At 40.6% G+C, this 23834-nt stretch overlaps 1 protein-coding gene across 1 annotated transcript; it reads right to left on the reverse strand.

The window, feature by feature from the left end:
• Nucleotides 1-27: 27 nt before the first annotated feature.
• Nucleotides 28-23834, reverse strand: GLT8D2 (glycosyltransferase 8 domain containing 2). The gene is made up of 10 exons (XM_004373774.1): nt 23767-23834; nt 21938-21984; nt 18126-18218; nt 13369-13540; nt 10561-10678; nt 9288-9372; nt 8556-8668; nt 4852-5018; nt 3794-3906; nt 28-288 (listed from the first exon to the last, which is right to left on the reverse strand). Exons 2-10 carry the CDS (start codon nt 21954-21956, stop codon nt 116-118), a joined length of 1053 nt encoding a protein of 350 aa, XP_004373831.1. The 5' UTR covers nt 21957-21984; nt 23767-23834; the 3' UTR covers nt 28-115.

A 23834-nucleotide genomic window follows, 5' to 3' on the forward strand; every position in this document is an offset into this window, starting at 1 on the left:
TTTCTAGTACGGATCATATATATCAAAGTACTATTCATAAAGAACAGCATTATAGTAGGCACAAATGGTCAATTCCATATTTTTATATAGGAAGTATTTAAAATGTAGAGTTACATCAGCTATTGTGGTGATGGAGTTTAAATATCCCTGCAGGGTCAGGAACAAACCAGCTTTCCCATAAGTCATTGTGAACACTCGGGAAGTCCCAAGGTTTATGTCTTCCATTCCAGTGGAGTAATTTAGCTTCCTGCAGAAAATGCTCTGAATATCTGGCATCTGGATTCCAGCCTTCAAATATGTTCAGAGGAAAATAATAGACTTGTTAGAAGAAAATAAATTTTATATTAAAAATTGAATATAAGTTCATGGTAAAAAAAAAAAAAATCAAACACATCAAAAAGGATATACATTGAAAAATTTTCCTCTCACCCCAAATCTCCAAAGCAACCACTGCTAAACAGTTTTTCATGAATCCTTCCATTAACGTTCAACCTGTGTGTGTGTGTGTGTGTGTGTGTGAGAGTATACATAAACATATATTTTTTTTAAGAGAAGACAAAATAGCATACCACGCAGTATTTCTGCTACCTTGCCTTTTTAAATTACTGTCTTAGAACTTTCCATAGTAGCACATGTGGATTTACTGAATTATTTTTAATGACTACACAGATATATGACTATATACTTACTATGGACATTTTGGTTTTTGCCCCTTCATAAACGTAGACTACAATGAACAGTCTTCTGTATATGTCTTGTGAATGTGTGCAAATGTATCTATAGGATTAAACCTTATAGGTGGAATTGCTGGATTGAAGGGTGTGTGCCTTTTGTGATATTGTCAAATTGTCCCCAAAGAAGTTCTGTCAGTTTATCCTCCTACCAAGAGTTGATAGATGTTCTTGTTTCTCTACACTTTATATCCTTAATATTGTAATGATTTCTTCTAAAGGGTCTTGTTTTCATAGTATGAAATGTGACTAAGAATAAGATCTACTTTTTTAACAGCTATCCTCATTTGAATATTACTCTTCTCACAAGTAATCTCCTTAAGAAAGTATGCGTTTACCCTAATTATTGACATTGCTCAGAATATTTTTAGAATACTCTCCTAGAATTTTATTAAGATCTTGTGAATATAATTTTTTTTCTACTTTCCTCTATGGTGTTAAAATTTCCTTCCTTGAAAGGAAATATATATTTTTTAAACAACTGAAAGTCCATTGAGTAAAGATGGAGTGATTAGTCAGGGTTGTTATTCTGGTTTAACATATGATATTAAAAAAAACTCACACAAAAAAACTGGCTTATATGGTTCATAAACTATCTGTGAAGGCAGGAACTAGGTATTTCAAGCTTTAGTAGCATAACTGGAATAATTAACTTTCTAAGACTGCATAAGGAAATGCCTATTTGGAAAGAGGCAACTTCACATGAAAAGTCTCTACTAAGCAGGCCATCTTCATCTCTCAGCTTCATGACTGAAGGGCTCTGTAGTACTACCTCAGAGGGCCTTGAAATTTTGGTAATAAAATTGCTTTAAGCTAAATGTGTCTCATAAATTTTTAAAATCTTAAGCCTACCTTTCTAGACCCAAACTTAACCAGTTAAACCAAACCTGTAGCCGTCAAATTGATTCTGACTCATCTAGTGACCCTATAGGACAGAGCAGAACTGCCCCATAGGGTTTCCAAGGCTGTAATCTTTATGGAAGCAGACTGCCACATCTTTCTCCCACAGAGCGGTTCAAACCGCAGACCTTTTGGTTGGCAGCCAGTGGTCAACCATTACGCCACCAGGGGCCCTTAGACTTAACATCCCTTAATGTTGAGTTGCTTTCTGCTCCAAAACACTCTCCAAACCAAAACCAAACCCGTTGCCATCAAGTTGACTCCGACTCATAGTGACCCTGTAGGACAGAGTAGAACTGCCTCATAGGGTTTCCAAAGGGCATCTGTTGGATTCGAACTGCTGACCTTTTGGTTAGCAGCTGAGCTCTTAACCACTGCAGAACACTCTAGTGGATTGTTTTTCAAATGATTTCTGTAGAGATTTACTTTGCAGAACCATTCCTGATTCCAAAACCTTCAGCACAAATGTAGGCTGTTCTACAAAGAAAAATGACTTCTTTCCTTGGGAATATTCTGCCCCTTTTTACCTGTCAATAAGTTAGATGTTTCATAAAGTATAATTCTGAGTTTCTGTTCCAAGATCATAAAATGCTCTAACCCTGTTGATCCAAGGTCTGTGTAGCTGTTTCTACACAACATTTGTTATAGACATTCTGCTTTGATGGGATTTTTCTGTACATTTGTCAGATAGTAATGGTGGTATTTGATCTAACAGTGACTCAATATTATTACAAATCGAATCAGATGGACACTGGTGCCCTTAACTTCCCTGGGTCACTCTTCTGTGCACACACTCAGGAAAATGGTATAGAAGTCACATGGGATCATTAAGAGGAGATAGGGAGCCCAGCCTCCACAGTTTAGTACATCCTTTGTTTTAAGGACGGTAAAGGATATATTGGGATCCCTGGGTGATGCAAACAGTTAAGTGTTCAACTACTAGCCAAAAGGTTCGCAGTTGGTAACCACCCAGCGGCACCTTGGAAGACAGGCCCAACGATCTGCTTCTCAAGGGTCATAGCCATGAAAACCCTCTGGAGCACAGTTCTACTCTGTACACGTGGGGTTGCCATGAGTCAGAATCAACTCGACAGTGACTAATGACAAGAAGACATACTACTTGTTCTTGCAGGAGTGTGAGAATTAGAAATAATATTCCTCTTTATTATCAGAACCTAGCCCGTTCTCAGCAATGTACTGGGCACTTGGTAAACACAAGTCGTAGAATTTGCCTCCAATTCTAAAATAGTCCTCAAAACTCTGGAAACAAGGTTTTTTAATAACTCCTTTGAGAGTGAAATCTGGACTTGAATTACAGGATATTTATGGTCTTTATCAAACATTTTGCTGCAAAAATTAATTACGAGCTAATAGCTCAGACCCCACTGAGGGTATTGCATAACAAAATACATGCACATTACCTTTTTCAAATCAACATTTCTAAATGGGTCTGGCCCAGTGGTTTTCGATGAGGGTTTGTGGCTGGTTTTGGGTGAATTTGAGTGTATATTCTGTGCCAGACTCTGTTCTAAGCAATTTACATGTATTAGGTAATTTATTCCTTATGAAAACTGCATAAGGTTCTATTAGCTTATGTTTACAAATTAGGAAACTAGGTATAGAGAGCCTGAGTAACTTGCCCGAGAGCATAGGTAACAGCAGAGTTGGGATTCCAATCCATACCCTAGAGCCTGTACTCCTGTAGTGAATCAATGACTGTTAAGGGGCTCATATCGAGTATACAGCCCACAAAAAACTGCCTTTAAAAAGATAAATTTTAATACCAGCTATCTAAATTCATCATAAACCATTATGCTACCTCATTTGGTTTTGTGCCGCTGTAGGCTACTGCAAGAAGTAAAGGCAAGAAAAAAAGTTTCACAGTGAGAGTTCTATCATAACAATAGCTAATGCTTACTGAGTACATACCATATACTAGGCATTAGTGTAATTGCTTTGCATGAATTCCCAGAAATAAGCCCTTCGGGTAGGCACTATTACCATCCCCATTTGAAGAATCTGGACACTGAGGGGTTAAATAACTCGTCCAAGTTCACCAGGTGGATTTGAATGAGGAACCTGGTACTATAGCACTCTCTCCTCACCCTGGTCACTGGGTCTATAAAATGTACATTTGCATTGTTTTTTTCTAAAATACTTACCCAGGTGCCTTATGTGCCACAGGGGGTTGATTGCGGAGTATTTCCCGTGAAACACAATCAGCATTGGGGAGGTGGCCACCCCTCCACCCAGGGAGCTGCTGTAGAGGTTTTCCCTAAGAAATGAAATAGAAAAGTGACATGGCAGGGAGCTTCCACAATCTCAAATAAAACAGGGTCTAATACTTGAAAAAGATGTGAGACATTCTTTCACTGTATTTATTTCTCCAACTTTATTGTGAAAAATGTCAAACCTACACAAAGTTGGAAGAATAACACCGTGAACTCCTGTATACTCACTAAGATTTGCAGTTAACATTTTGCCATTTTAAAACTCGAGTTTTTTTTTTTTATGACAGATGCAGAAGATCAAATTCTGATCCTACATTATTAATACGTTAGAATAATTTCACCCATGTGTTTCATGTTATGATAGTATTAAAGAATCCAGATGAAAAAAGACTAACAGGAAATACAATGACATGATAATAGTGACTGTGTTAGGGTTCTTTTTATTTTCTCGATTTTAAAACTTCTATGGAAACTCTATGGGGCAGTTCTACTCTGTCCGATGGCGTTGCTATGAGTCAGAATCGACTCTACGGCAGTGGGTTTGGTTTGGTTTTGGGTTTATAATGAAAAATTACAAATTTTTAAAAATTCAACCCCAAAAAACAGAGTTGACCTTACAAAACAATCCTTAAAACAAATCTATGTAAGAAGGAGAAACTCAACTAAGATCAATGAGGATTTGCAGTGGAAAGGTTCACTAGGATTCTGGGAAAAGACAGAAAGTCACATTATTGAACTCAAAATTATGAGGAAAATGCTTGTATAATAAGGGACTCCTCATTCCACAGGCTCTCGATTCCTCTGATTTATATTATTTGAGAATAGATTTTCATCTACTGTTCCCTTTTCTATCTCACTGGTACCTCTGTAAAAAAATCTGACTAAGAAGTCTGTGAAATAACATTCTAACCTCTAAACTATGCATAGAAAATTAAATTGAGTAATTTTGTACTCAGGCATGGAAAAATGTTGGGGAGGTCTACACATACTCCACATTTTTTTGCATCCATTTCTCCAGTTGTTTTGTGATACGCTGGTGCTTCCATTCGGTCATGTTGGCAACAATCACACCAGGATTGAAAGAGCAGGTGCTGGGGCTAATGCCAAGGTCTTTTATGGTCTTCTTCCGGTAATCCAGATATCCCATATATGTATTCTATAAAGGAACAAGATATGCATGAATTTGACCAGTGTATCTTATTAAAACTTTTGTTTCTGGAAAATGACCATTTTCTTAAAGGTATTGTGTAGTATCTCCAGGTTTTCCTTCTGCATCACTGGCCACTTCCTACGTCCTTTGCTGGTTTTCCCTTCCCTCATTTCTCCAACTTCTGAATGCTTCGTGCCCCAGCCTCAGTGCCAGCACCTGTTCCTTTCTCTAGCACTAACTTCCTAGGCAGCCTCATCCAGTGTCATGACTGGTTCTAAATACCATCCATGTTGACAGCCCTGACCTCTCCTCTGGATTTCAACTCCTGCTACATCTGCCTACTCAGCGTCTCCTTCTGGGTGCTTAATAAGGCAGCTCCAACGTACACTCAAAAACTGATATTGATCTTGTTCCCAAACCTTCCCTATAACCTGCCCCACCTCAATTAGTGGCAACTCTATCCATCTAGTTACTTGGGCAAAAAATCCAAGGTCATTGGGTCATCCTTGACTCCTCTTTCTCACTCCTCATCCAAATCAGATAGCAAATCATGTTGGTCCTACCTTCAAAACATACACAGACAACTTGACCAAGGCAAAGGAAGACACTTAGAGGAACACAAGGAAGAAAAAAAAAGAGGCAACCACAGTAAATTCTATAGCATATACAACCCTACAACAACAGTAAAAAATAGTAACTTACAAGCAGATACATAGGCAGAGATGTATGCTGAATAGAGGAAAGAGGGTGTACAGGAGTATACACATGTACATATAGAGGTTAGGCTGTGGATACATTTACATACATATTTGTGTGTATGGCATGTATATTCACATAATAGAGCACAAAGGGGGCACAGTCATAGAAGCTTCCCGGACATATCCAAGCACCTTGAGGGACTGAGTTACTGTGGCTGATGACTGAGGACCATGGTCTTGGGGGACATCTAGGTCAACTGGTATAACATAGTTTATAAAGAAAATGTTCTACATCCTACTTTGGTGAGTAGCATCTGGGGTCTTAAAAGCTTTCGAGCTGCCATCTAAGATACATCTATTGGTCCCACCACTTCAGAACAAAGGAGAAAGAAGAAAACCAAAGACACAAGGAAAATATTAGTCCAAAGGACTAATGGACCACATGAACCACAGCCTCTACCAGCCTGCACCCAGAAGAACTAGATGGTGCCCGGCTACCAACACTGACCGCTCTGACAGGGATCATAGTAGAGGGTCCCAGACAGAGTGGGAGAAAAACGTAGAACAAAATTCAAATTCACAAAAAAAGACCAGATTTACTGGTCTGACAGAGACTGGAGGAACCCCCGAGACTATAGCCCCCGCACACCCTTTTAACTCAGAACTGAAGCCACTCCTGAAGTCCACCTTTCAGCAAAAGATTAGACAGGCCTATAAAACAAAAACACATGAGGAACGTGCTTCTTAGTTCAATCAAGTGTACAAGGCCAAATGGGCAACACCTACCCAAAAGCAAAGACGAGAAGGCAGGAGGGACAGGAAAACTGGACGAATGGACACGAGGAACCCAGGGTGGAAAGGGGGAGAGTGCTGACACATTGTGGGAATTGCAACCAATGTCACAAAACAGTTTGTGTACAAATTTTTGAATGAGAAACTAATTTGCTCTGTAAACTTTCACCTAAGGCACAGTAAAAACAAACAACATATAAAGAAGCTAACCACTTCTCACTACCTCCATTGCTACTTTCCTAGTCCAGGCATAATTACCTCTCACTTGGGATCTGCAAGATCCTCCTCCCTGACCAGTGTTCCCGCTTCCACCCGTATCAATCCCACCCTGTCTCTATGTCACCCTTCTGCTCAGAGCCCTCTAATGGTTTCCCAATTCATTGGGAGTAAAAGCCAGGATTCCTGAAATAGCCTACCCTGCCCTACACCATCTGGCCTCCCATTACCTTTCTAACTTCATCAGTTATTCTCCCCTTAATCCCTCTGCCACATTGACCTCCTTGTTCCTTTAATACAGCAGACACACCCCTGCCTCAGGAACTTTACACTTGCTATTATCTCTCCCTGGAATGCTTTCCTCCCAAATATCTGCATAGGTGGCTTCCTCAATGTCACCATGTCAGTGGCACCTTCCCTGACCACACTATTTAAAATGCAACATCCCACCTCCATCATGATTCTCTATCAAATATTTTACTTATTTGTTTACTGTCTGTCTCTGCCTACTAGAATGTAAGCTACACAAAGGCAAGAATTTTAGTTTTGTTCACTGCGTTACCAGTACCTGGCCCATAGTAAGCACTTGGTAAGTAGTTGTTACATGAATATAGTATGAGACAGGACATACTGTTTCACCTGCATAGGCTGTCATACAACCTATTTCACTGTGATGCTCAAATATGACACAGAAATAACGGAAGCACTTGAGCAGTTTCTGTATGCCAGGCACTGTTCTAAGAATTTTACATGCATCACCTCACTCATTGCATGAAGTAACTTCACATGTATTCACTTATTTAACCCTCAGAATAACTTGACAAGGAAAGTATTATAATTACGTCTATTTGGCAAATGAGGAAACAATTAGTTAAGTAACCTGCCCAAAGTCACAAAGCTCGTAAATGATGAAGTCAAGATTTAGGCAAACTTGAGCCTGGACCCAGAACCTAGGCCTTAAAGTGTGACCCATCTTAAATGTCACAGATATAAAATTATTTGCTGGAACTTTTGTTGAAGAACAGCATTCACTTCTTTAACAGCCCATTGTATTTTAAAGGCGTTCTTTTTGTTTCAATGTTACACGTAGGTTCAATTTTCCTCATTTCCATCAGGATAAGGAGATCTTTACCCTTGGACAAAATCAATAGTTTCTTCTACAGAAAGAAAAAAAAAGTGAATGTCAAAACTCTGAAAATCGAATCAAAGTTCAACGATGCTCTGTCTTCCAGAAGATACCATCTCTGCCATAGAGTGTCATTATAAGCAACCTCGATGACCACAACTATCATTTCTGGAGCATTTTCTTCATGCTGGACAATTTTACATCATGTTATTTCATCATAAGGAGCCCTGATGGTGAAGTGCTCAGCCGCTAATCAAAAGGCTGGCAGTTCGAAACCACCCAGCTGCTCCGTGGGAGAAAAGACCTGGTGATCTAGTCCTGTAAAGATTACAGTCTAGAAAACCCTACAAGGCAGTTCTACTGTGTCACGTAGGGTTGGTATTAGTTAGAATCGACTCCATGGCACCCAACAATGTTTCATCATAACTCATGAAAACACAACCATGTAGATATTATTGTTGATATTTTTCAGATAAGGAAAGTGTGACTTTGCAGGGTTAAGTAACTTGTCCCAGAGTCAGTAAGGGGCGGAGCTGAAGTTTGAACCCAAAGTCCAGGTTCTTAACCCTGTGCTGTTCTGCCTCCCAACAGTCCAGATTGACCATCGGGGCTCTTGAAGGTGTAGACTATACTCATTTTGAGTTGCGGGGAAGGAAAGGAGAGGGGAGGAGAGCTGCAGAGCAAAGGTAGGAATCCGGAGAGAATGCCCACCTGTAGCCCCACCAGTCTGGTTATGTCCTGAGCGGTGGGCAAATCACAGTCATCGGAAAAAGCTGCCGCATGGCCCAGGGCCAAGGTGGTGTCGTACAGTTCTTGGATATCACCTGCATTTAGAAACGCCAGGAATTAAAATATTTTAGCATTTGTTTTAGTTAGAGCTAGGTAGGGCCTTGGAGCTTAACCAGCGCCGATTTTGCTATGGGGGAAAATTCTAAGATAGGATCCTTGATTTCAAGTAGCTTGGCAATTTATTTAATAAGAACAGCTCATATCAAAGCCACTTGTTAATAAATTCAGATCGGCATTGGCCAAATGTCTTTATTTCTGTTGATATGTAGGCAACATGCCAACGCAATTCTATTTGCATGTGGCTAAGACAGACTGCAAACGTTTAAACACGAAAACTTAGCTGGCTCCTGAGAACGTAAACAGTGAGACTTTATTCCTTACGTGTTACCGATGCAGAGAAAGGAAAGGCTACCAAATTATTTACTGCAGACTTTGACAGTGAGAGAATGGTCCCTCAGAAAGTCAACTGATTGTCCAGGGAAGTGAGTATCGACCCTTGCTTTTAGAAGATTCCCAAATTTTAAACAATACTTACGACTTTAACAAGCAATCAAAATCACAGGGCAACTAACTATTTGGAAAAATGAAGACAATCAGTCATTCTACTTATCAGCTACTCCTTTTCCGAGCATTCTTGTTAGTCAGCAAGTGTACCTTGTACAATGACATCATCGTCCACATAGATAACTTTTTCGTGTTGGTGGATAAGCAGAGGGAGATAGAATCGAACAAAGTTCAGCTGTTAAAACAACAAAAGAAACAACAGTGAGGCAGAGGCATATGGCTCAGTGTCTTCCAAGGGTGCTGGAGAGTCGGCTTTGACCATGGCCAGGTTGGGAGCAGAATCAGAGGCTGCGAGGATGCCTCGCTGAGCTTCCTGGTGCTGGACTCTGGGGCTGAAACCAGAGGTGCCAGATCAATGGCTCTTCTAGATCCAAACCTCCCCACCGCTGTGGCTGTTTCCACTCTCTGTAAACTGCTGCAGTGAGAGTCAGAGGCTTCTTAGCCAATCTTTTAGGCCACAGATTGCCTGCTTTCCTCTACATTCAGGAATTTTGATGACTGTCAACTAAATTAGCCTTAAACACGTACACATGCACACATATGCACACGTCATCCCAGCACCAAGCTCAACCTGTTGGCTCCTTGAACCAGAAAAAGGTTGGAGAAGCATGAGCTGCGGGTGAAAGCGCCAGTTTTATTAGTGACAACACCTTTCCATTCTAAGTCCCAGCTCACCTCCCACTCTGACAGTAAATATCTGGAATTGGGAGAATACCATATCATTAGACAGGAGGCTTATAATTTAGTCAATTTTCAAGGCTGGATCTGAGTAACAATCATGTTGAAGGTGGTTGCATTTTCTGTAAAACAGTCATCAAAAACACCGATCTTTGTGCAGTAGAGAGAGGGTCCCTTTTGTAAGAACTCTTGGAGTAAAATACTTTAACCTTTCCAAAGCTAGGAAAAAAGTTGGTGACTCCTGAAAATACTCTTATTTGATACTGTGAAGTATACGATTCATCACGCTATTGTTTTTCCATAGCTGCTGGGATAGTCAGTGCTAAATTTAATGCACACGGTACACACAACGGCCTACATGTTTGGAATATTTTTTTCCTGGCCTCACTACCTGTCTCACCCCGACAGATATACTTACACACTTCATGCTTATTTTTTTTATGTTTCATTTCTTCTTTAATAACTTCCTTATGTTTATGTAAACCATCCTAAATCCTTTCTGGAGCAGGTGGTTTATAAATTATGAATCAGCAGAGTTCAGTGGAGATGTAACACTGTGAGGCTTTAGAAATATTCCATCTGCATCCCAATGCATGGTGCTCCTACAGGCCTTTTGAGAACATTTCCACACTGAACAATGGGCTCAGCAAGGACCTTCCCCAGCATGCGCGTGATTCCTACTCACAGGCTGGAGCAATTCAGGCCTTGAGGAGTCGGGTCTGATCTTCCCTTTGAGGACCAGAGGGTTGAATTCCACAACTTTAAAGTTTATTTCTCTCAGTTTAGAATGTTCGATCCATTTTCTAAAAAGACAAAACAAACAAATGAAACTCTATTGCCTCAAGGTCAGTCTGTTGCCTCCTTGTTGTTAGTTGCTGTGGAGTCGCCCCAGACTCATGGCAACCCCATGCACAAGTTCAGCATCACAGCAACATGCAAGACTCTACTGACAGACAGGTGGTGACTGTGCAGGAGGTGTATTGCCAAGAACTGAACCCAGGTCTCCTGTATGGAAGGCAAGAATTCTACCACTAGACCCCCAGTACCTCATGTTGGCTCCTTAGAAAGTTAAAAATAAAATGTGCAAAATCTTAGAGTTTAGTCTATAAGTCTTCCCCATTTTCCCCCCATCTGGTCTGGCTTCAAATCTTTTCTTTCTTTTTCTTTCACATAACTCTTTTAGCAAAGGAAATGAAGCAAAATAGTAATAACCAAATATCTCCCAGGTCCAAATAATCGCCACAGGAAACTGGAAGAAGAAGAAGGACAACAATAACAAATGTTCCTTCTTTCTTTTAAAGCAGCATCTGTGAGTTTGGTTATCTGGTTTCCACCCCACTGATAACTCAAGGGCTGTTAACATCAGGCTAAGTGGCCAATCAGCAAAAATAAATCATGAAACCGTGAGAAATGACACACAAAGACACTATAAAGCACACATAATCCTCAAAACACCAGCAGCCAAGGGCCATTTAGAATGGACAAATGTCTTTCGTATCTCAGTACCTCCTGACAGTGTCATTACCAAAAAAACTGTAATTATTCAAAAAACCCAAAAAAGCCAACCAGTTGCTATTGAATTGATTCCAATTCATGGTGTCCCCAAGTGTGTCAAAGTAGAACTGCGCCTCACTGGGTTTTCAATAGCTGAGATCTTTTGGAGGTAGATCACCAGGCCTTCCTTTCGAGGTGCCGCTGGGTAAACACGAACTGACAACCTTTCGTTTAGAGCTGAGCGCTGAAATATTTGCGCCAAAGCAATGTATAAATAGATTTTCCTTATGAATAATGGAATTAACACAGAAATATCTTAAATTCTCCCTCACCGCCCCATCCCCAATCCCTCCATTCTCCCCAGAGATAGTTACTGTTAACAGTTTGATATTTTTCCAGTTATTTTTCTTTACAGAAATGCAGATACATAGATAAATAGATAGACAGACAGATAGATGATACATACATGTTGTTGTTGTTAGGTGCTATCAAGTTGGTTCCGACTCATAGCAACCCTATGCACCACAGAACAGAACACTGCCCCGTCCTGCGCCATGCTCACAATTGTTGCTATCCTTGAGCCCATTGTTGCAGCCACTGTGTCAGTCCATCTCGTTGAGGGTCTTCCTCTTTTCCACTGACCCTGTACTTTACCAGGCATGATGTCCTTCTCCAGGGACTGATCCCTCCTGACAACATGTCCAAAGTATGTAAGATGTAGTCTCGTCATCCTTGCTTCTAAGGAGCATTCTGATTATACTTCTTCCAAGACAGATTTGTTCATTCTTTTGGCAGTCCGTGGTATATTCAATATTCTTCGCCAACACCACAATTCAAAGGCATCAGTTCTTCTTCGGTCTTCTTTATTCATTGTCCAGCTTTCCCATGTGTATGATGCGATTAAAAACACCATGGCTTGGGTCAGGTGCACCTTAGTCTTCAAGGTGACATCTTTGCTTTTCAACACTTTAAAGAGGTCTTTTGCAGAAGATTTGCCCAATGCAATGCGTCTTTTGATTTCCTGACCGCTGCTTCCATGGGTGTTGATTGTGGATACAAGTAAAATGAAATCGTTGACAACTTCAGTCTTACATACATACATACGTACTTGTCTATATTTATATTTTAGGGTTTTAATTTTCATAAAGTAGATCATACTCTATGAATTGTATTGCAACTTGCTTTTTCCACTTAATAGTATGCCTTGGGGATTTTCTTTGTCAGTGCATACAAATCAACTTACTTATTTTTTAATAGCTAGATCATATTCTAGAGCTCATTTAAACATTTCTTCATTGTTGGACATTTAAGAACTTTCTCATTTTTTACCATTTCATATGATGCTGAAATTAACATCATTTTACATACATTTTGGCAATATGTGCTAGCATTTTTGTAGCACAGATTCCTAGAAGTGGAAATGGTGAGTCACTTAATATAGATACATGCAACATTTTAATAGATGTTGCCATATTGCCTTCTCAAAATGCTTTTCAAGTTTATGAGGTGTACATTGTGTAGAACAGAAATAAAAATGTCCATTTTCCAGCACTGGATAGTTTCAATCTATTTAATTGTTACAAATCAGGTTAAGTGAATAATCCTATGCCTTTGTTTTAATCTGCATTTCCATATTAGTAACACAGAACATCTTTTCATGTTTATTGACAATTTGCTCACAGGTTAAGAAAGTAGTGAAAAGAGAAAGTGTTTTAGAAAGAAATATTTTTCATATAAGATAGTGAAGGATGTGGGCTCTTTGGTTTGTTAGACAATTTGCTTCTGCAGAATGATGCATTTCCATGCCAGATAATGAGGCTTTGCTGAAATTTTCCTATCTAGGCCACATATTTGTCTGTTCACCACATAGACCTTAGGCTGCCTCCTCATTAATTCTAATGACATTTATCAAACCAAAAAAGAAGGATATCCATTTAAGAAATGATAAGGAAAATTAAAAGAAAATACACAACCCCAAAGTCTACAATGCACAAATTACCGTATTCGAGACAGAGTGTTCCGTAGTCCAACTACATAGAACAAAATGTTGGCATCAGTATTGCTGTAGATGCTGTTGATGGCAGCCATAGCAGCACCCATTCTCCCTGCCGCTGCACAAATCACCACAGGAATTTCCTCTTCTACTTCCTCAGGAGTCTCGGAGTCGTCATCTGGAAACATCAAAAGCAGCGTCTTGGAGCATCACTTAGAACAGGACAGAACTTCACAATACAGCCAGTTTAATTTGTCTCCCACACTCATGGGGAAAGAGCGTGGTGTGGAAGAGACTACCAATTGTTCTCCAATATCCATTTTCTCCCTCTTCCCTTAGAATAGAACTCTGGAATTTTAGCTGGCACACAGTCACCCATCAAGACTATTATTCCCAGACTCCCTCGTAGCTATACATGACCAAGTTCTGACCAATGGCATGTTAGTACAAGTAATGTGTGCAACTACTGAAGCTTCCCTTAAAAGGAATGTGCTTACTCTCCCCATTTCCCTTCCCACTGGCTGGAATGTAGATATGATGGTTGGAGTTAGAGCAACCATCTTGGACCACAAGATGGAAGCTACCTACTGAGGACAACAAAGCAATAAGATAGAAGCAGTCTTGATCTGAATGACTGTGGAACTGAAACATCAGACTTTTACTTAAAAGAGAAAATAAATAACTGAAAAAATATGTGAAGAACTGAAAATCTTCATTTGATTCAACAATCCTCAACACTTCCCTGAATCAGATTACTTGCCTTGCCTACCCCGCTATAAGATAAACTGTTTGTGATTTTCCTTCCCCTATCCACATTCTAATCAAGTTTCTCAAAAGTTTACAGCAGGACAATGGAGACAAATGAAAGTGCATCACTAACATGCACAATGAATAATTTTTGTTTTGAGCACAGGCTGTGATATAAAATATTAATGTCATAACATCATATTTTGGTACCACAGTACAACTTTCAGGTATAAAGGCTATTATCTTAATTATCACATGTAGAGTATCCACTGGAGACCCTGGGTAGTGCAAACAGTTAACACATTTGGCTGTTAACTGAGAGGCTGGTGGTTCGAGTTCACCCAGAGGTACTCCAAAAGAAAAAGTCCTGGCCATCTACTTCTGATGAGTCAGCCACTGAAAACCCTACGGATTGCAGTTCTACTCTGACACACTTGAGGTTACCATGAGTAGGAGTCAACTCAATGGCAACTTTTTTCTTTTTTTTTTTTTGAGTATCCACTATTAAATGCTCATCTGATTTTTACTTCAAGCAGACTCTCTCTTTACAGATATTTTTGTTTGCAAAACCTCTGACTATCACTTAGGTCCGGGGTTGTTCTAGCTGACACGTAATACAACAAACCTTTATTGAAACTAACCACCAGCTACTGTGCTTTGTAAGATTTAAGAAACACTGAAGAGCCTCCCCCTTTTCCTCTTCCATATTTTCCGTCATCTTGACAGTGCATTTGAAATTTCCATCATTAGAATAATTGTTTTTGTTTTCACAGTATATTTATTGAGATGAAGGAATGTACATCATATAACATTAAGGAGCAAAAGAATATATAAAATTCTTTTTAGTATGTGATCCCAATTTGATACGAACATATTTGCCAATGGATCTACATCTATTTATGGAATTATGAGTGATTTTCATTTTCTTCTTTGTGTTCGTTGTATTTTACAAATTCTCTAAAGTAACTATGGGTTATTTTCATAAACCAAACAAACAAACAAAAAAAAACCCAAACTCATTGGTTCCAACTCAGTGACCCTATGGGACAGAGCAGAACTGCACCACAGGGTTTCCAAGGAGTGGCCAGTGGATTTGAACTGCCAACCTTTTGGTTAGCAGCTATAGCTCTTAACCACTGCACCACAACGGCTTCACTTTTATAAACAGGAAAAAAATGTTTCTTAAAGAATTCTTTCTTCTGGACCACGTTGCCATCTTGGGGCAGAAGGGTGAATCCCTCTAATCGTGTGGTATGCTACCTGCTGGCTGTGCGGTGATTTGCCTACAATGCAAATTTGACTATGTTTCTCCACTGCTTAAAATCCTCCAGTGGTTGCTGTAAAGTTGCATTCCTTTGCCCGGCACACAAAGTTCCTCATAATTAGCCTCTGCTCACTTCTCTAGCCTCTTCTCCATCTTTTCCAGAAATATCAAACTACTTGTGGTTCTTTGAATACCATACCATGTTATCTCTTATCCTAATGCCTTTACACAAGCTGTTCCTGGTGCCAGGAATGCTCTTTGCCTCTTTTTGCATGGCTAAAAAGAGCCCTGGTGATGCAGCTGTTAAGTGCTCGGCTACTAACTGAAAGCTACATGGGAGAAGGATCTGGCAATCTACGGGGCTGTTCTACTCTGTCACAGGGGGTTGCAATCAGTTGAAAATCAATTCAACGGCACCTAACAACAGCAACACTTCTTATTTATTTATCTTCCAAATGTAGTACAGACATCAGATCCTCTGGGAAACCTTTCATAGCTTGCTACACAAACTGGCGTACCACTCCATCTGTGCTAACTCTGTCCTTGCTCATGGTTGGATTTACCAGCTGCATTGCAATTTAATTGGTTACATGTCTTTCCCTTCTCTATTATACTTATTGTTCTGTGAGGGCAGGGATGTTATCTTGTTCATCTCTGTATCCTTTGCACCCACCCCAGGTCTGGTAGATTCCCAATACGTTTTGGATGGATGGACGGACGAACGGACAGATGGATGGATGAGTGTTTATATACTTCTACCTGAACACTTACCATACTGCACTGGGAGAATCTATTTCTGTGTCTGTCTCCTCCACTAGACTGTAAGCTCATTAGACTATCCCCACAGTCTGGCACCTAGGAAGCGCTCAATAAAAGTTTGCTAAAATGAACTAAATGGAATCGATGGGTTGGTTCCAGAGAACAGGGTCCTGGAGGAATGATTCATGGGCTGTAAGCAGAGAGCAAGGAGAGAGGGAGGGTTGAAAGGCTGGGATGACACCTGGCTGTCAGGCTCAGGTTGAGGCCTTCAGCAGGCTGCAGGCACGATGAGGTTGGAGGAAAGTGTTCCCCTGAGAGAGGGGGCACCACAGGAGAAGGTCAAACAACGAGTTTACAGCTCTGCTGAAGACATATCACACTGCCACACTTTTTAAGAGGCTCTGTTAGTCAGAGAGGGAGCCCTGGTAGCGCAGTGGTTAAGAGCCACAGCTGCTAACCAAAAGGTCAGAAGCTGGAATCCACCAGCTGCTCCTTGGAAACGCTATAAGGCAGTTCTGCTCTGTCCTATAGGGTCACTGTGAGTCGGAATTGACTCAACAGCAGCGGGTTGCTTAGTCAGAGAAGCCAGGAGCTAAACTACACCAAAAATACTGCTCTCTGTCAAGAAGTCTCCCCTGGACAGAATGAAGGAGTGCTGGAGAAAGGATGGGGACGGTTTACCAACTGCAAAATCTTCACCTATGCTCCAGCCTTGCAGCTTCTTTGGGAATTATTGGCTGTATTATTTGGATCAATTGTGCCAACTGATGCCTGAGCCAGCCCATTAAAGCTCAACCCATTTGATGTCCAATAAAACTTTTAAAAACATCATAGTGAAGGGAGAAATGGACTGGAAATAATATTGCCTTAGTCCACGCCCACAAGCAGCTTTTATCAAACTATGCCCTTTCCCGAAAGAGGTGAAATGTCTGCTCTCCCAATGCCAAATCTTTGAATCTCATTTCAAGTTAAGATTGTTTTAGCCAAATGTATAAACTTGCCTCACCCTGAATGGGCGGGGAACAAATCAAAACTTGCCTCACTCCAAATGGGTTAGGAGTGAATCTCCAACATGCTAATCACAATGAAATTGTCAGGATATTACACGGAATGTCATCAGGTTACACAGAAGGCACCCTGTTTCTCTTCAGCTATGGCTTCATAGGATGTCTGGACATTACCTCATAACACTGTTGTTGCTGTTAGCAACCCAACTCATGGCACTCTCATACACAACAGAAGCAAACACTGCCTGGACCTGCACCATCCCCATGATTGGTTGCAGATCAGACCACTGTGATCCATAGGGTTTTCACTGGCTGATTTCACAGGCCTTTCTTCCTAGCCTGTCATAGTCTGGGAACTCCACTGAAACCTGTTCAGTATCATAACAACACACAAGCCTCCACTGACAGACGGGTAGTGGCTGTGTATGAAGTGCATTGGCCAGGAATCAAACCAGAGTTTCCCACACAGCAGGCAAGAATTCTATCACTGAGCCACCAATGTTTCAAACCAGTTGCTACTGAGTCAATTCCGACTCATGGTGACCCCATATATGCCAGAGTAGAACTGTGCTCCATAGGGTTTTTAATGGCTGATTTTCCAGATTCTTACATATGCTGAAGTTTGAACAGCACTGGTCATTCTAGAGCACACCTGAAGGGTTGGCCTTGAGTGGGTATTCTACAAGTAAGTCCTCTAACCCATTGCCATCGAGTCGATTCTAACTCATAGTGATCCTATAGGACAGAGCAGAACTGCTTCATAAGGTTTTTAAGGAGTGGCTGGTGGATTCGAACTGTAGACATTTTAGTTAGCAGCTGTAGCTTGCCATAGCTCTTAACCACTGCGCCACCAGGGCTCTGCAGGTCCTCTAGAGCTGAACAAATTATTGCTTATCTTTGAACCCAACTATCGAAAGGACCCAAAAGAATACATTTCAACAGTGTTCCCAGGTATTCCATCTCAATGGATTCCAGTTCCTGTTTACCTGCTTCGTTCTTGAGCACAGTCCCCTTATGAACTTTCTTATACAGAATTACGCAGAGGGTCACGATCAGAAGGAACAGCAACACTTGATTAACTGAAATAAAAAATGGAAACGTGTAAAAGTTTAGCCTATCAAATTGAAATCTTTGGGGAAAGTTTACAATGGCAGTGTTAGCAGACCCCCATGACATACAGAGTGGTGGCCCGGGACTTTTCTTTAAACAAATGGCATACGGAGTAAAGAGTTAACCTGAGACACTGCTGCTGCTCAAGGATACAGAGGCTTAGTTTAATGAGGATCCAGGGCTGAACCCAGGCAGTCTGATGGCAGGGACTTTGACCTTAATCGTTACATTATGCTGCCTTTGGAGCCACATTCTGTGCATGAATATTTCATTGCAAATAATAGCCACTATTTATACAACGCTTATTATGAGCCGGTACTTACTATGAGTACTTGTGGTAGCTGTTACAGCACAGCTGCTTCTCAATTAATTCAACCACCGGTCAAGGATGATGTGCAGAAAATTTTTGCCCTGGGTAAGAGGTTAGAAGACTCCAACACCTCTTCCAGTGCAAAGCCTCCAGGACCATCTGTTCTAGACCAGTAATACTTGCTCTTAGTACCTACTGAGATGTAGTATGGGAAAGGACAGTGTTTTCCTCAGCATGAAACATATATCACTGGTTGTGCATGAGATGATTTAGGGGGTTTGTACTCGTAGCATTAAACCAAAACCAAACTTGTTGCTGTCGAATCGATTTTGACTCATAGCAGCCCCGTAGGACATAGTAGAACTGCCCCATAGGGTTTTTAAGGCTGTAAATCTTTACAGAAGCAGATTGCCACATCTTCCTCCCGAGGAGTGGCTGGTGGGTTCGAACTGACAACCTTTCAGTTAGCAGCTGAGGACCTTTTTTGAATTTTATTGTGCTTTAGGTGAAAGTTTACAGCTCAAGTTAGTTTCTATTCAAAAATCTACACACATACTGTTTTCTGACATTGGTTGCAATGCCCACAATGTGTCAGCACTCTCCCCCTTTCCACCCCGGGTTCTCTGTGTCCATTTGTCCAGTTCCTGCCCCTTCCTGCCTTCTTGTTTTGTTTTTGGGCAGAAGGTCTCTTATATTTGATTGAGCTAAGAAGCACGTTTCTTACATGTGTTATTGTTTGTTTTATAGGCCTATCTAATCTTTGTCTGAAAAGTGGGCTTTGGGAGTGGTTTCAGCTCTGAGTTAGCAGAGTGTCCAGGGGCCATAGTCTTGGGGGTTCCTCCAGTCTCTGTCGGACCAGTAAGTCTGGTCTTTTTCTGTGAATTTGAATTTTGTTCTACATTTTTCTCCCACTCTGTGGGGGACTCTCTGTTGTGATCTCTGTCAGAGCAGTTGGTCGTGGTAGCCGGGTACCATCTAGTTCTTCTGGATAGTCGAGCACTTTAACCACTGCACCACCAGGGCTATTTTTCTTGTAGCATTAAAAAAGAACCCGTTACGGTCCAGTCAATTCCGACTAACAACAACCCTACAGGACAGAGTAGAACTGCCCCGCAGGGTTTCCAAGGAGCAGCTGATAGATTCGAACTGCTGACTTTTTGGTTAGCAGCTGTAGCTCTTAACCACTGTGCCAGGAAGGCTCTGCTTGTAACATCAAGTAACATTAAATCACAGAGTGAGAAAGTCCTGATTTCCTGTGCAGGCAGGCAATAGCAGCTAGCCAGAACTGAATAACATTGTTCTAATCATGTACATTTATACTGTTATTTCATTTAGAGTAAGGATGTTTGTTGTTTTTGTTAGGTGCTGTCAAGTCGGTTCCGACTCATAGTGATCCTATGTACAACAGAATGAAGCACTGTCCAGTTCTGCACCATCCTTACAATCGTTACTATGTTTGAGCCCACTGTTGCAGCCACTGTGTCAATCCATCTTGTTGAGGGTCTTCCTCTTTTTTGCTGGCCTCTTACTTTACCAAGCATGATGTCCTTCTCTAGGGACTGGTCCCTCCTGATAACATGTCCAAAGTACGTGAGACAGAGTCTTGCCATCCTCGCTTCCAAAGAGCACTCTGGCTGTACTTCTTCCAAGACAGATTTGTTCGTCTATGGTATATTCAGTATTCTTTGCCAACATCGTAATCCAAAGGCATCAATTCTTCTCTGGTCTTTCTTATTCACTGTCCAGTTGTCGCATGCATATGAGGCAATTGAAAATATCATGGCTTGGGTCAGGCGCACCTTAGTCCTCAAAGTAACATCTTTGCTTTTTAACACTTTAAAGAGGTCTTTTGCAGCAGATTTGTCCAATGCAATACAACATTTGATGTAAACTTTCTATTATAAAATACACTTGAAAATTAAAAAATGAGTCAATTAAAAAATATATTAAGTGATACATAGAATTGAAGGTAAATAGATGGTGAAAAATTGAGAAGGTGATATGTTGCCATAGGAGGTACACAAATGCCTAAAGTTTGGGAAATACAGGAAGAAGATGAAAGGGTTGGGATTTGAAGTCAAATTCCAATCCCATTTTTACCACTTCTTCGCTGTGTGGCCTTGGACAGAGTACTTAACCTCTTTGAGTCTCTGTTTCCTCATCTGCCAAATGGGAATTTAATAATAATCATTACCTCACAGGGTTGTTTTGAGAGTTAACAGAGGCCACATAGGCTCAGTAAAGACTTTACATTTGTTATGTTTTATTATTATTATACACCAAGATATTTATATTTATTGGCCTCAGACTGCTCTATTTTCTGAGCCCTAGGCCTTTGCTTCTCATTTGTATAAAGAAGGAGTTGGACAGTCTCCCACGATGCCTTTTAGAGCTAACATTCTGAGGCTCAGTGATTCTACCTTGCTAACATCCAGCTCCTCCCTGCCTTTCTCGATTCTCAGACTCAGCCAGAAAACACCAGATGCTGCACTTAGTATAAAACAAAACCATAGAGAAGCAGGAGACAAGCGACAGAGTTTTATAGTTTATAAATAGGTCTAACTAATATTCACCTGGCACAGCCAGTTTGGGGAGGTGGTCCAGTGCCTACTATTTCTTGACTCTTTCAAACATGCTGTTATTACTGAGGTAGGATTGCCAGATAAAATATTTTTTTTAGTATAAGTATATTCTGAAATATGTGAGGCATACTTATATTAAAAAATCATTCACTGTTTATCTGAATTCAAATTTAACTGGACATCCTGTATTTTTACTTGCTAAGTCAGGCAGCTCTACCCTGAGGGTAACAGTAACATACTTCTGTTGTTGTTAGGTGCTGTCGAGTCGGCTCTGACTCATAACAACCCTATAGGACAGAGTTGAACTCCCCCATAGGGTTTCCAAGGCGCGGCTAGTGAATTTGAACTGCTGACCTCTTGGTTAGCAGCTGAGCTCTTAACCACTATGCCTCCAGTGTATATTTCCCCCCAAATTCACAAACTACTGGATCTAAAATCGGGGGCAAATTCAAGTTTTGATGGGTCTGAATATTATACAATTTGAGGGGACACTTTAAGAATAAGAATACAAAATTAAAAATGCAAATTTAGACATGAATATGAATATTTACAATGAGAAAACAAATTATATTTGTAAGTTTTGTGAAAACATATGATCCCTCCCATGATAAGTCTACCTCTGGCCAAAATACTCAAAACTTTCCATAGGAATCATCCTGAAATGATCATGCCAAGAATTATCTGTAGGAAAACTATGAAAATCAAATAAGATCTCCAAATGAGCCAAGACTTAGCATCAAAGCAGTTCTCTAAAACAGCGTATTCTTATTGCTATATTTAAAAGTTGTAATCTTACTTTTTCGTAACAGAGCCATGTGTGTTCTCGTGGGTAAGCACTGTGACCTGTGGGTTAAAGAAGAAAATTTTATTTAAAGGAAAATCAACTGAGAGTCATCAACATTTGTGAAGAACTATGTCTTCTTTGGAAGTCCGATATGTGGTGAATTGGGCAATCATTATTTTTCTGAATCTAGAATTTTGGAATCAAAATAAATATTTCTTGAACATCCAGCTCACCTTTACAAAAGTGGTTTCTCTAGCTGTGCAAACCTTACAAAGAGACTGCAAGAGCTAATCTTTTGTCTTCAGTTATATTTAAACACTACCACCCACTGCTGTCCAGTCAATTCTGACCCATAGCGACTCCATAGGGCTTCCAAGGCTGTAAATCTCTATGGAAGCAGACTGCTACATCTTTATCCCACAGAGCTGCTGGTGGTTTCAAACCGCCAACCTTTTGGTTAGCAGTCCATCGCTTTAACCGCTGCCCATTTTTCCAAAAACAGCCCTGTCCACCTTCTGGGTCAATAGAGCAGATGGCACTAACTAGAAGCATCACGCAATGAGATCTCTGTGATCTCATCATCAGCACCACCAGAGAAGCAAACATTCACTCTGTGCTACGTCCTTTATACACATTATGTTATTTAATTCCCAACTCCCTGAAATGGGTACTATTGTTAATCCCATTTTACAGATGAGGACACAGAGGCACAGACAAGTTATGTAACTCCCCCAGAGTCAAAAATGTGTAAACAGAAAAGTCTGACAACCCCCCACCCCAAGCCCCCCACCCTAGTCTTTACTTCTGTTTTGGATGGAGGACTGGAATTCCATTTTTTAAAAAACAAAAACAAAAAACCTGTTACCATGGAGTCGATTCCTACTCATAGCAATCCTATAGGACAGAGTAAAACTGCCCCATAGGGTTTCCAAGGAGCGGCTGGTGGATTCGAACTGCAGACCTTTTGGTTAGCAGCCGGGCTCCGAAATTCCACTATGTAATACAAAAAGGATATTGTACAGAAATATAACACCAAAACATCTGGGGGGAAAGGAAAAGACCAAAACAAACAAACCAGTATCACTTCTGGATATTTGGCTGCACGATGCCAAACAACTACAGGACTGATTTTTTTTTTCTGCAATATATTCAGATTCAGATGTTTGTGATCGTTAGATACAATTACGTTTTCTTTCTTTCTCCTGTTACTCTTGTGTTAACTATTTCTCTCTTTTTGTGTCTATAGTCAGGCTTATCCCATGTATTGCATTTGCTACTAAAGTAAACATAAGAAGATATTTTTTCAGTGTTAAAAAACATATCCAACCCAAACACTATGACTACTGTCAATACAATAATCCTCATTTAGATTTCTACAACTGCCAGCTTTTTTACTGGAGGACCTCAGAACAGCTTCCCAGAAGCAGAAAACATGAATCACAGCTCAATTAAATCATTTGTGGCTCAGAAAAGTACCTGCATTGAATGCTAACATTTATCCACATTATATCTAACTGCTATTTCCAAGCTTAAAATCGGGTGCAAAGCATAAATAACACAATTTGAGAGGGTAGGAGGTGGAGAATAAACCCAGGGTCTGGATTAGCAGTTTAGAATGTGAAAATTGTACACATTGAGAATTCTGGATTTGCTGCGATGGCAAAAAAGTTTCTGTTCGAATGCTACAATATCAACTGAAGAAGTTTCTGAAGGCAAAAATTTGTGCGGGACAGCCTAACACTTCTGATTTACTTTCTTGGGTCTATACCAAAATAACCGCTGCAGGCAGGCCTGGGTAAAATGGAAAGACTGCCTCGCTGCTCGTAAATTTCTTTATTTACCTGGTGAATGCTGAGGGCAGGGTTTGGGCTCCTGGTCCGGAAGAGCTTCAGGGCAGAGCGTTCAAATC

The sequence above is a fragment of the Trichechus manatus genome, unplaced genomic scaffold (assembly GCF_000243295.1).
Source record: "Trichechus manatus latirostris isolate Lorelei unplaced genomic scaffold, TriManLat1.0 scaffold00027, whole genome shotgun sequence".
Taxonomy (NCBI): Eukaryota; Metazoa; Chordata; class Mammalia; order Sirenia; family Trichechidae; genus Trichechus; species Trichechus manatus.

What these genes read in the sequence shown, in the direction of transcription:
- GLT8D2 (XM_004373774.1), bottom strand. An exon ending in GGCCTGAATTGCTCCAGCCT is followed by an intron (nt 9,373 to 10,560) that starts GTGAGTAGGAAT and finishes TTGTTTTAACAG; the next exon opens with CTGAACTTTGTTCGATTCTA. An exon ending in TGGATGCAAAAAAATGTGGA is followed by an intron (nt 3,907 to 4,851) that starts GTATGTGTAGAC and finishes TTCATTTCTTAG; the next exon opens with GGAAAACCTCTACAGCAGCT.